This window comes from Choristoneura fumiferana, chromosome 21, assembly GCF_025370935.1.
Source record: "Choristoneura fumiferana chromosome 21, NRCan_CFum_1, whole genome shotgun sequence".
Taxonomy (NCBI): domain Eukaryota; kingdom Metazoa; phylum Arthropoda; class Insecta; order Lepidoptera; family Tortricidae; genus Choristoneura; species Choristoneura fumiferana.
In genome coordinates, this window is record NC_133492.1 from 14662297 (window position 1) to 14676539 (window position 14243).

At 41.1% G+C, this 14243-nt stretch overlaps 2 protein-coding genes across 2 annotated transcripts; both read right to left on the reverse strand.

Moving 5' to 3' along the window:
• Positions 1-1101: 1101 nt before the first annotated feature.
• ninaG (neither inactivation nor afterpotential protein G) lies at positions 1102-9680 on the reverse strand. The gene is made up of 11 exons (XM_074103898.1): positions 9544-9680; positions 8690-8892; positions 7952-8176; positions 7308-7520; positions 6186-6349; positions 5277-5437; positions 4165-4179; positions 3585-3869; positions 2503-2650; positions 1881-2063; positions 1102-1275 (listed from the first exon to the last, which is right to left on the reverse strand). The coding sequence occupies exons 1-11, from the start codon at positions 9668-9670 to the stop codon at positions 1131-1133; spliced, it is 1869 nt and encodes a 622-aa protein (XP_073959999.1). The 5' UTR covers positions 9671-9680; the 3' UTR covers positions 1102-1130.
• A 2248-nt stretch (positions 9681-11928) lies between these two features.
• On the reverse strand, positions 11929-13728 carry RpL24-like (ribosomal protein L24-like). Its single transcript, XM_074103787.1, has 3 exons — positions 13596-13728; positions 13194-13516; positions 11929-12712 (listed from the first exon to the last, which is right to left on the reverse strand). The coding sequence occupies exons 1-3, from the start codon at positions 13674-13676 to the stop codon at positions 12538-12540; spliced, it is 579 nt and encodes a 192-aa protein (XP_073959888.1). The 5' UTR covers positions 13677-13728; the 3' UTR covers positions 11929-12537.
• Positions 13729-14243: the final 515 nt, after the last annotated feature.

The window sequence follows — 14243 nt, forward strand, 5'->3', positions numbered from 1 at the left end:
TGTGGCGTTCTAAGGGAGAGGCTTTTATTCAGCAGTGGACGTCTTGCGGCTATTGATGATGATTAAGTAACATATGAAAAGCGCTAGTTTAAGTCATCAGTTTTTAATCAGCTGAAAGACGCCCATTTCTGACTTAGGTCTTCTCCCAGGATGCCCAGGATGATCGGTTTCATGCTACCCTTAAAAGCCAAGTAAGCGTAAGAGGGATGGTACGATACGAACTTCGATTTTCGAATTTCGTAGTAGCCCCCTGGCCAAATTATTGTGATTTTTCGAGCAGGTCACGATTTTGAATGGGTCGAAGTTTTTAGTTAAGTACTTAACAAAGTTCTAGACTGCTAGTTTTTTTTCTTTTTTGTTTGTAATTATAAAAAATTTAAAGCGGTCAGATTTTTTAATCGGCAGTGCCGAAGCACAGATTTCCATGTCCTGCTCCTGTCATTAATTATTTGTGACGTCTGTAGACGAGGATGCCTTTCGAGGTTACTTTAATTTCTTTGGCTAACTAATGTGTATGGGATGTCAACATAACTTTAATTGCACAAAGGTTCCACCCTGACAACTCAGAACGACGCAGGTGAGACTTTGTACCGCACTTTAAAAAAAAATCCACAATTTTGTGAAATACAGTTGCGCTAATCATTTTAAACTGATGCGTGCATTGATAATCAAAATCGTAAAACATTGTTCTGTTTACTAACGATGTTAAAATTGCTAAATTTACTGTAAGTAGGTAATCATTATAATTACGGTTATTTGTAAAAAAACGTGACTCCTAATTATAAGAATTTTCCTTATTTTTTTATTTGAGCTGTAGTTCCCACGCGGGCCCAGTAAGGATTGGGAACTTTACACACACCATCGAATTTCTTGGCAGGTATGTGCAGGTTGCCTCACGATATTTAGCTTTGTTAAATATAAATGCCACAAAATTAACGTTAACTCAGATGTTGAAGATGCCAAACTCTAGTCGTACCTACCTAAGTACCTACTTTTATTTGTCGAGCTCATAGGATAAACAACTAACTAGGTATTAGACTATTCTATTTTTCCATAAGCTAAGTTAGAGACATAAAATAATACCAAATAAGCAGCGTTTGAATTTATTAAATACTTAAAAGTTACATCCTTTACATTTGCTTTAAATAATTTGCTTGCTTTATAATATCAGCGGCTTTCTCAGCCATGGCCACTAGCACAGAATTAGGGTACAGCGAGAGAGGCGACGGGATGATGCTGGCGTCCATTACTCTGAGTCCGGAGACTGACTTCACCCTGGAACAGAAAAAAAAATACACATAGATCATAGAACCTCCTCGTTTTTTGAAGTTGGTTTAAAAAAAGTGTTGAATAGGATAATTATCGACTAATGGCGTCAAAAATGAATAATTCCAAGATACAACTTCAATTATAGTACATTACTGCAGAGGCCGGGAATAAAAGGCTTGCAGGCCGAGTATGTATAGACTATACAAGCCTCGGCGTGAAAGAACATGCTAGCCTCGTATACCTACTATCCGGTCTATACATACTCGGCCTGCAAGTCTTTCTTTCCCGGCCTCTGCAGTAATGTACTATTTTCATTTTAACCTGGAAGACCGGGAAGGCCAGGTTATATTTTAAATAAACTTAAAGTAAATTTTTAGAAATATTTCATGTAAAATTACATTTGAAATTTACCTTGAACTTTATGGTGAAGGCAAACATCATGAGAAAATCTGCACACATCAGCGAATAAATTTAATGGTGTGTGCGAAGTTTCCAATCCAGGCTAGGCCCACGTGGGACGTATATAGGTTTCCTCTCTCTATCTCAGTTACAAAAACGCGACTTACCTGTGGATCTGACCTGTTAATATACCTGTGTGTCTTTACACTTACCTTAATTCGTCATCAACGACAGTTCCTCCGGCAGCAGTACCCCCGATGTGGTGTCCTGTCACCGCTACTTCTCGCAGCACGCATCCCAGATATTCGTCTGGAGGCCTTTGAGGCTTCTTGGTCTTGTGCTCTTCGGTTTTCTTCTCTTTTTGGGGCAGTTGGTTCGGAAGTAGACGCTTTATTCTAAAACACCGATAAAGAAGTCCCATTCAAAATCATTAATGTTATTGAGGCCTTCTAATGTCAGCCATTTAACCATGTACCTACATACGAGTAGATATGAATATTTAAAATGTTTTAATGTTTATTTGGGTACAATGAAAAAAAAATGGCATAATGAAACCTCGTTTTGAACGAACACCAAAGAGATGTACGGATGACCTGGTTAAAGCCGCTAGGAATGCAGGCCGCTTCCCACCGAAGTAAGTGGGGGTTTATGGAGGAGGCCTATAATCATTTAGAAACTGGCTCCTGAATACATATTATAACGTTTGGGCTCCACAGAGAAAACCAGCGTTGTTGCACATAAAGTGTGGCAGCGGTAAAACGCTGATGGAACCAAAATAAATCTCTCTTTCTTACTTTTCTTTCAATCAATAGAGAATGCCTAAAAACGACCTACTTTCTCCTCCTCTTATGCTCGCGGCCAAACTGGTCTGCAGCCGTGTAGTTCCAGAGGGAGAGGCATCGCTCGGGACGGGGCCAGTGGATCCTTGCGCCTATATCCTGGAATGGTGGCGACGCTACCAACTGCTCCGCGCGGCGAATTGCTGCAAAACATTTAGGACTCTTCAAGGCTGGAAGATATACTCGTAGGTGTAGGTTTGCAGGTGGTAGGACCTTGTGCAAGGTCCACCCGGATTGCTACCACCATCTTACTCGCTAATCCTGCCGTGAAGCACCAGTGCTTGCACTGTTGTGTTTCGGCGCGGAGAGTAAGACAGCCGGTGAAATAACTGGCACTTGAGGTATCCCATCTTAGGCCTCTAGGTTGGCAACGCATCTGCAATACCCCTGGTGTTGCAGATGTTTATGGGCTTTGGTGATCTCTTACCATCAGGAGACCCATTTGCTCGTTTGCCATCCAGCCAAATAAAATTAAAAAAAAAAATAGGTTGCTATTACTGGTCCAGTGAGCGACATCTTTGTGTCATGACGATCTGCATTTGAACTGCAAACCAGCTGCAAAATAGCAGTTTAGCTACATGCAGTTCTTGTGCGGTTGGCATCATCTTATACATATTAGGAACCATCTTATAGTCAAAGGCAAAGTCGAAATAACTTAATTCAATTTAGGAATTAACAGCACTTTACGAGTACAAAGACATGAATGTTGATAAATCTACCACTAGTACCCTCATCTTATGCCTTGTGACAGAAAAAAAGGGTGAAAACGATTGCGATTCCAGAGGCCGTATTGTGTAACGCGCGGACGCTTGCTATCGTATTCATTATCTCTTTCTGTCTAACGGTGGGAGATGTTGACAGAAAGAGATGGTGAAAGCGATGGCAAGAGCCCGCGCGTTAGACAATAAGGCCTCCGGTGTTTTTTTTTCAATCTATTTATTATGGAACTTTGATCAATAGGTAATAGAAATGTATATAAAATAGAAATATTTTATTCGCTCTAAAATAATGCCTTGCTGATGTTCAGAATCCGATTATAATTGCGAGGGCGTTAAACTATATGGTCTCTGAACTAACCCTTGATCATGCACTTTACGTCATATCCATCATAGAGGTAGTTTGGGTCAACGACCGGCGGCACGTTAGTGCTGACGTCACTCAGCGTGACGCTGCCCCTGCTGCGGGGTTGTGTACAAGTCGCCAGGAACATGAAGCCCTCTTGACTGGCGTCGTTGTGGAAGGGGAAGGCGGCACGGAATACCTGAAAGCAATAAATTGGTGAACGAACCGGAAGACGAAGCGTTGGCAGGCTTCCCACCAGGTGGACTGAGAGTTGCGGGAAACCGGTGGATGCAAGTGGCGAGTTGTCGTTCATTGTCGCGTTCTAAGGGGGAGGACAAAAAAGGCAAGACATTGTCATTTCATAGTTCAATATCTCAAAAAAGGCTGAACCGATTATTATCAAACCTACCTAAGAGACACCGAGAGGAACTTCGCTTTCTCGTAAAAAAAACCGTATTGAGATAGGTCTATTCGTTTGAGAGCTAGCCACAGACAGACATTGGTATCAAATTTATAACACCCCTCTTTTAGAGTAGGGGGTTAAAATGGAGTATTTTTCATTGTGCTATTTATGGAGTCCATGAGCAATGGTGAGGAAACCTAGACAAACCTGCGAAGTAATTCAATGGTAAATAAATAAATAAATATCATGGGACACTTCACACCAATTGACCCAGTCCCAAACTAAGCAAAGCTTGTACTATGGATACTAGGCAACGGATAAACATACTTATATAGATAAATACATACTTAAATACATATTGAACATCCAAGACCCGAGAACAAAGATTCGTATTATTCATACAAATATCTGCCCCGGCCGGGAATCGAACCCGGAACCTCAAGCTTCGTAGTCAGGTTCTCTAACCACTTGGCCATCCGGTCGCCGGTCCGGTGTCAGTGAAGTCCCCATTCTGGGCCTGCGTGGGAACTACGGCCCAAGCATTCTCATTCTGACAGGAGGCCTGTGCCCACAGTGGGACGTATATGCCGAGATAACGACGAATGCGGTGGCCACACCGCTAATAGGTACCCAATTGGGTCCAAATGCGAGTACAGTATACATATCTAATAGTAAAGGTCGGTTTGGATTGAACCGAACCGAATTGTCGATTGTCGATACCTAGGTGATCTTAAATTAAGATAATTATGAGTAAGCAAATATGTAATGTGCTTTCAACCGAAGCAATGAGGGCTATAGCGTATGAATTCGCCGCTAGAGGCGCTAGTGTAGCGTGAGGTCTCCGAAATGTCAAATCTCATAGTTTTTGGGTGAGCTACGCGGGTTTATTTATAATTAGAATAATTTTGTGAATATTTTGCAATATCTGAAATTAATTATGGCAAATATGCGTTCCGGGGCAATGAATGTCTGTGTTTTGAGACAGTTTTGTCTTTCGGAAACCTTTGTCCTCCTCTTTTTCCGAACAAAACGGGGACTATGGAACACTGTGGCAAGCTCGATATTTTTATGGTACGGTTTTAAGGTGTATTAAATATGATTTTAATCTAAACTTTGTTTTCACGCCCGTAATAACAGACTTTGAAAGCCATACTTAAAAACCTCACGCAACAGTGCGCCATCTAGTGAGACAAAAAACGATAGCCCTCATTGGAAGCCTATGGTGGAGGCCTATGTCCAACAGCGGACGCCCCACGGCTGAGATGATGGTGATGATGACGAACGAATGTGCTATAAATTCTTACCACGGCCATTTGTGAGGTAATCCCAGACTGTGCCGAACGTGAACACTTTGGGCAGCGTCACGCTGATCGGCTTCTTTATGCTGACGAACACCGGCATGTTCATGTGGTCGTGGAGGTTTCTGCCGACTGCCCGGTTCTCCGATATTAACTTGAGCCTTAGTCTGAAATAACATAAAATATCATCAGGGATAGAGCAAAACCACACGTAACAGCTGTCCACAGACGCTACGAAAATTCAACGTTCAGACTGTATCTGCCGCTCGATCGGTCCGATTTATCGTAAATTCTTTATGCCACACACACACACACACACACACGCTACAGTTTATCGTAGCGATCTTCATTTAATTATAGCGAGTCTGGGTTTAATTTACTTAAGTGCCGTTTAAGTGCTTAAGTGTTAAGTACATAAGTGTCGCTACTTAAGTGGCAAAGGAAAAAACAGACTGAAATGTGTGGTGCATGGGAGACATTTGTGTCTAAGCTCCTGTCCAGTGGTGGTGTAGGGGTATGGCACGCAGCACGGAATGCTGAGCACCTGGGTTCGATTCCTAGCGCTGGTCTCATTTTATGTGCATCCATGTTTCAGTTTGTCATCATCATCATGTCAGCCGAAAGACGTCCACTGCTGGACATAGGCCTCCCCCAAGGCTCTCCACTCACACCGGTCTTGTGCTGTTTCAGTTTGTATTTTCGTTTAATTCTACTGTTTCGTTCGACGGTACAGTTTATAAATTGTACAGTTTTCTCACACAAAGGTGAAACGAGAGTCTTTTTCTTGCAATAAACTGAAGTGATTGACCCCTATGGAAAACACCGGATGCTAAGTGTAGATGAGACCGGTTCACTAGCGTAGCCGCCCGCAAACAACCCGTGGTTATGACGTCCATTCAGATATAAAGGGATAACCTTTGAATAACCTCCCTTGGTCCAATCCCGGACATCATCAGGATCTGCGGTGTTTTGACGGCGCCGGCGCACAAGATGATCTCCTTGTTCACGAACACGTTGTCCAGCTCCCGGTTGTTGCGGAGTATGAAGAGAGAGGACGCTGTGCTGTTGTCGAATCTTATCTAGAAACAAAGTAGAGCAATAACAGTATGAAAATTAATATTTAGGGTTAACTTAACTCCCCCCCCCCCAATACTTCCACTGCTCTCAGTCCCCTGCATACAAGGGCCAGTCCTTCAAGAAGAAGTCCAGTTCATCCCGCCATCGCCACCTAGGTCTGCCAGGTCGCCTTTTCGAGTTGGTGGGCATCCACTCGGTGGTTATCTTGGCCCAAAGCTCGTCTGGCATGCGGCAAACATGGCCAGCCCAGTCCCACTTCAGCTTAGGCGCCGATCGACCTACATCAGTGATTTGGGTCATGGAGCGCAGGGCCGGTGTTCCGGATCCGATCGACGAGTTTTAAACCTAGCATGCTGCGCGCCATGGCTCGCTGGCAAACCCCGAAGTATTGGGGGGAGGCCTTTGCTCAGCAGTGGGACAGAATAGGCTAATAATAATAATAATAATAACTTAACTCGTCCTACGCTGCACTATTCTTGTACGTCGAGGTTTCATATACTGATTTGATCTAAGGTATGTTGAAATTACAAAAACTACGTTAGAGTTTACTTGCTCCCACTTGAAGTTGCTCGTTTGCCATCCAGTCAAATAAAAAAAAATAAAAAAAAACATGACTTTTTCGGTGACGGGAAACCTGTATAAGTATCTACACGCATGCGACGCAGTTTAATGTTGTGTGTTATGATCGAAATCCGCATGGGCGCCTGCGTGAAAACTAATTGCCTTCGTACTTAGAGCAGTTAGACATTATAGAGCATGGCGATGATGATGTAGAAGTTTTAAATACCTACCTACGTTATCTGATTACCGAAATGTACAACCATGGTAATGGTGCTCAGGACTCGTCGATTTTCTTCGTTTTTCTGAAGATACCAATGAGAAAGACAAAGAAAACCGCGATGTTTCGAGTTCCGAATTACATTAGCAAACTAATTTCAGATGATGACATTAAAAGCTTACGGAAACCGCCGCAGTTTTGAGAACAACGTGAAGATTTCTTCTAGTCAACGCTGCTTTTAAATAGCCGTCCACGGTCGAAAATCGTACTCCATCCTTCACAGTAGCTGTTGCTCTCCTCAATATTGTGTGTCTGTTCTTCAACATAGTAGATGCTCGTTGGAATGTTTTTAAAAGTTGATTTTGTTCGTCTACTAGCTTCAACTTCATTGGCGCCTGGAGGAAAGTAATAGCACATCGCACTGTCAAAGTTTAGACCAAAGGTTCTCAATTTAATACTTATAATTCGTGTACTGCATACGAATTAAATAGGGGTATTGCGTGCATTATTAGAGCCTTATCACGTTATCACACTGGTGTTTTGCAGACGAGTTAAAAGCGAAGCGAGCGCGCATGAGTTCGCCACGAGCGTGCTACGATTTCGCCGCGAATGCACAACGATTTCGTCGCGAGCGCGCAGCGAGTTCATCGCACCTAGGGCTGGGACGCCATTGTATAGGGTCAGACGGTCACGGACTTTCCCGCGATTCAGCGATTCGTGCGGTGTTCGCAGTCGAAAGTCGTAATCGAAGCTGGTCAGGTGTCGAAATCTGTATGAGTGTATGCCTGAATGTCCAAGAAAAGAAACATTTTCGGTAGGTACTAACCGCATCACCAGGGCAATACCCGTCCATCGAGCAATGTCCAGAGTCAAACTCACTCCTTGTTGTTCCAAAAGCCTTCATGAAATATGGCTGCAAGTCTTCAATCCCCCAACCCTTGAACCCTCGGGCAGACCAGCGCTCATAGTCTTCAGGCAAGCCGAAACCATGGAGCAGGAAGTTGATCTGTCCAGATCCACCCAGGCCTTTGCCACGAGGAATTATCTGCGACTGAAAAAAGTTTTTTTTTTATAAGATGCTCTTGTTGCTTCTGGAACTACCTACTCTTAGCAGTATTTGTATTTGCGTTATTTACAGTACTATAACTATCGGCCACCCGCTGTTAAATGAACTATATACCTAATTATAAACAACTAGCTTTTGCCCGCGGCTGGCTGGCAGGAACTGTACATTTTTCCGGGATAAAAAGTAGCCTATGTCACTCTCTGGCCCATAAACTATCTCTTTGCCAAAAAACATGTCGATCCATCACTCCGTTGCGACGTAAAAGATGGTCAAACATACAAACATGCAAACACACACACTTTCGCATTTATAATATTAGTATGGATTAATTACTTTGTTCACCCGCGACCTTACGATAGCAACGTCTATGCAACAAATGAGTGTTTGTGCATACATACCTACATCAAACAACCCCAACTATCACTACAGCAAGACTACGCTGGCGAGTTTCGAACTCAACCATGGAAATGATAATATCCACAGGATTATCTAACTTACTTGATCCCAAAGTCCAAAAGAAGAGTATTTCTGCGGTTTGGTTCTAACGGACCAATCATCAGGCCCCTGCTGCGAGGCGGTTGGCGCCAGGGGGATTTTGGAGAAGTACCCCATCTGGCTGCCAGCCTCGACCAGCAGTACTTGGACTGTGGGGTCCTCGGAAAGACGGGCCGCTAGGACGCAGCCGGACGTCCCAGCACCGACTGAAATAAAGCTTTAAGCTTAAAGATGATGAATGAACTAAAAACAATTTCTTTATCACCCGTGACGTGGTGCTACGTCTATGCAATAAATGTGTGCTCATGCAACTCCTACACTTCCATACTGTAAGAACCCAAGTATCACCACCATCACATTTCATGACGCATTTTTAATTTAACCAAAGTTCATCCTCAGAGCAAGAGAGAGGTAATGAAATCTGATTGAGTTCGAAACGCGTTAGTGTTGGTGATAGTTGGGTTTGTGTGATTTCTGTGTTTTCTTACAGTCTGGAGGTGGAGGAGTTGCATTAGCACACATTTGTTGGACTTTATTGGGTATCATAAGGACACGGATGACAACGACATTGTTTTTAATTCATTGATATGGACCTGAACAAAGTATCTAACAACTGATTCAATAAATTATTTAGGATGATGATTTTAAAACACGGTTAAAATAAGTTTGTACCTTCATCAAAATGTTGTCACGATTAATGTAAGTGAATAAACGAAAGGTTTTTTTTCACTAAGCCCCGTTTTATTTAAACAATATAAGTACATACTTGCTGCTAACGCGCCTAGAGCTAAATCCCCCTTTTTACAATAAAAACATTGCTATCATATTTTAGTAGGCGTTATTTCAGAATAGCTTACCAATAATGTAGTCATATCGCTTTTCAGGTTTAGATATTATGCTAGGATACAAACTGACGTATCTCTGATACACTAAATACGATATACACGCCACAATCACACCTAGAAAGTACGAATACACCGACATGGTTGCGCGCCACTGCCTCAAGCGTGTGTAACTTATTTAATCTACCTACTAGGTACTACGATACTGGACTAATTGAATTAAACAGGGGTACGAAACCTTTTAAAGATTCCATCATCATCACGGTCAATAATATTGTCCCACTGCAGGGCAAAGGCGTTGGCGCGTTGTGAGTCAATTCCAGCTGCTAGCTACACGCACTCACAGCAGCAGGCTTAATCAATGCACGCAATGGGCACAAGCCTCCTCTCAGATTGAGAGGCTTTTACGGGGGCCCGGTGTTGATTGGAAATTTCAGACACTTGATTGTATTTCTTCGCAGGTGTGTGCAGTTTCCTTACGATATTTTTCTTCACCGTAAAGCTCATGTTGAATCCCAGGTTGAATTTCAAATGTAATTTCGCACAGGTATTCTGAAAAACTTAATGGTCTATGCATGAAGTTCCCAATCTGCACTGGGCCCGCGTGGTAACTATGGGCCAAACCCCCTTATTCCGAGCAGCGCCTGCAGGGCTACTACGAAACTCGAAGTTCGTGTCGTGCGGTCCCTCTGACACTTATACTGTTTAATACGAGAGCGAGAGGGACGGTACGACACGAACTTCGAGTTTCGTAGTAGCCCTGTAGTGCCATGTAGTGGGACGTACCATCAGTCAAATAAGTGGTCTACCAAATTTTTAAACAAGTTCCTATCAAATGAATACGTCGCTAAAGTCGAACTTTCATGTTGACAGACACGACTATTGACATTATTGTTTTATGACACGCAAACGATTATCAACTTTCGGGTAGACCACACATTTGGCTGATGGTATTTATATAGCCTGAGATGAGTATAAGCGATAAGTATATATTTTCTTTTTATTATTACTCGCGCTGAAATGTTGTCGACTCCTGCTCGGTCTAAGAGGATTAGTGAAGTCCAGTTCTACAGGTGAATCAATAATTTCTTTATAAAACTGACAACCGGTTGATGTATTTACCTAATTACTTAATGCTGAATTACATACCTAGCATTTTGTAGTTAGCTTTCAGCATAGGACTTAGGTAACTATTTTTATTTTAGGACTGGGATTTTTTTACTTAGCACTAAGCCACGCAATATCTCAAATAGGTAGTAAACGTACATGAAATATTTGTAAACCAATATATGTATGTAACTTAATACAAGGTTTTACACCGCACTTGGCTTTACCCACGGCTTCGCTCACATGAACGTTAGATCTGCAGGGCTACTACGAAATTCGAAGTTCGTATCGTACCGTCCCTCTCGCTCTCGTACTAAAACAGTAAGTGTCAGAGGGAGCGCAAGACACGAACTTCGAGTTTCGTAGCTTCATTCTTAAATTGAAATTACGGGATACCACCAAATTTTCATTTATCAAACATAGACATCGCAGTTTTATGTTGCATGAAGAAAGCCTTGTTGCTTGCACGAAGAGTTGGTGGCTCAGTGTTTAAACCGCCAGATCTTTTGCTCTTCAATTAATGTAAATGGTTGTCTAGAAGAGATCGCTATATAAACTATAACGGCTAAGTTTGCTCGAGAGGGAGAATTATTAGTAAATAAAAAAATGTGATGCCGTCTCTATTTGTTTTATTTGAATAGACGGAAACGGCATCACATTTAACCGTCGGTTAACGCTAATCAATGGATGGTGAAACAGCTCCTAAGAGTACCTTAATAGCAGCCTAGGGTATAAAATGTACCTAAACTATGGAAGATTGCGTATAAAATACGAAATCCTTAGAAAAATATTACTTAATTTTTTCGTAATGGCTACGGAACCCTATCTCGGGCGTGTCCGACACGCTCTTGGCCGGTTTTTTTTGTACTGATTTGTGGTGTGCAATAAACAATAATATATCATTTATTTGTATTGTAGTAATTTTTGTTAAAAAAAGGAGGCAGTGTTGAGTGGTCAGCCTACTAAAATTATCCTTCTCCTTACTGATATAAATGTGAAAGTAAGTTTGTTTGTCTGTTACTTCTGCACGCTTAAACTGCTGAACCGATTTAGGCAAAATCTGGCATGGAGATAGTTGGAGACCCTGGTAAGGACATAGGATAGTTTTTATCCCGAAAATTTGCAAATTCCCGGTGCACAGCGGAAAAACTATTTATTAGGGTATTAGGTACTAGCATTATAAGCGGTTTGTTTATACTGTAAGCCTGTAAAATGTTAATTATTAATAAATAAATATTAAGAGTTGTAGACGAACTGGCGGGCCAAAGCTAGTCAGAAATAAAGTGCTTCAAATCTTAGTATGTTTTTTATTCAATTAGTTTTTATTAACATATTATGTAGTGTAAATTACTGTTGATCCACAGTATGAAAGGTGTAAAATAGAAACAGCAATACAGTAGGCAAACAGGCTACTGTTTCATAAATGTGACTGGTTCCTTGTGACCATGATAATTTTAAATACCAGGGTACATATTGGCTAAGAAATTAAGATCAGAGGCCCATTTCACAAAGCTACAAGTGCCTACAAGTTACAATTTACAAGCGGTAGTCTCTTTCCAATGCATATTAAACAAAGACTCGCCTGTAAATTTTAACTTGTAGCTTTGTGAAATAGGGCACAGGTTGTCAGTGATGTCCTATCGCCTGTCACATTTGTAAACTGTCTAGTCTAATTTAGTAGGCAATAATCGTATAATAGTTGTCTGCCTAAAATCCAAGATTGTAAACAGTTTATGGTAATTTTTTTTAGTTACCAGACTTTACGACTTACAAATATTTTTTTAAATTTTCTAATGATCAAAAACATCTGGGAAGTGATTGATTAATTCCAAATTAAAAATCATAGTACAATTATGATGTTCACATTTTACTTCAAAGATAAATCATGTTGGGACCTCAAGGTTATAATTCAATGTCTCCACCATCTTCGATCATTTCACCAGTAGCGGGCACCATGACAGGCGCCTCGATGATTTGTTTCCGGCCCTTGGCATCAACCACTTCAATGGTTTCTGGTTCCACTTCCATTTCTGTTTCCTCCTCAGCTTGTCTTTGTTTGAGGCCGGCAGCTGGCGATCTGAATGAAGGAATTTGTAGTTAAATACTAGTAAAATCTCTTTTTCTTTTGTGTTTAAAATACTGTTTGATGCATACTTTAATTTAATAATTTTGACTTTATTTTATGTAGAACTTTTCGATAATATCTAAGCATACATTATAATAAATGACATAACAAATACTCTGATGACTGGATAGGCGAGTGGTTATAGAACCAGGCTACAAAGCTCGAGCTCCCGGTTTTAATGTCAGGTTGGGGCAGATTAGTATGAAAAATATGAATTTTTGCTCTCTAGTCTAGGGTGTTTAGTTTAATAAGTATTAAAGTATGTATATATATCCATTGCCTGGTACCCAAAACATAACACAAGCTTTGCTCTAGGTCAATTGGCACCAATCATCCCGTGGTTTATTTATTTATTACCTGGTCTGAAAATACAGACCACAACGACTTTCATTCTTAGGTTTAATAATAAATTACACAACATTCAACAACATACCTGATGAGTGAAATGTCCCTCTGTACTTCTCTAACATCTCTCTGCCATTCGACTTCTCGGCCTTTCCTCAATCTCTGCATGATGTAATTGTTTGAACGCTTCTGCCTAATCTCTTCGACCTTCTTCATGGCTTCTATGGTTTTCGTCCATAGTTCACGATTATACTTCAAAGGCGTATGACGACGTTTCTCGAACTCAAACGACGGGTCAATTGCCAATTCCTTGCCCGCAGTCTTACGGTAAGCCTTAGTCCATTTGGTTTTACGCGGGTTCTTCTTCTTTTTAAATGCTGCATGGCATTTTGAACGGCAGAATCTGAAAATCTGAACGGCAAATGGTTAGTTTCATACACTTGTGTAAAACTACGGTTTTGGTGGATTTTGACTTTGCTTATTATTTTACCTTGCAGTCGTTTCTCACGAACTGTATCCCATGCCCAGGATAAATCCTGGAGGAGCAGAAATAACAAGTTTCTATACGCATTTTTTACACGTGCTGTGTATTTGTGTGACAGCAACGTCGAAGAGAAAAATAAACATGGCTGCTTTCGGTGTTGCTAGTGAAAATGAATACACACTCTCACTCATCTATGAAAATGAACATAGTCTAAAATTTAAAAAGTCAGTTGTTTATCATTAATTAAATAAAGAATCAAAAATACTGAAATATAAAAAAAAAAAACTTATTAATGAGATCAGTTACCTCCTCATGACTTATTACAATCAAAACACTATTCTACTCGACGATAGATGTCTATTCTTTGAAAAGTATTCTACTCAACGCTAGATGTCACTATTAGTCAGTTTTTTGCTTTTCGGCAAGTTAACCAGTTGTAGAGTAAGCTCGGCTTAAAGTGCCTATAAGTAGATAACTAAACTTTTCAGTTGACTGTCCGATTTATGGGCTTCCTAAAATACCGGCCGTGTTTACTCTGCGGGCTGGATGTTAATCGTCTAATTACTGCACTGTTGCATCAGAAACGGGCCTTTGCGAGTTCATTTTACTAAACGTCGCTTATGATTATGAAGTAAGACAGTAAAATGATGCTTG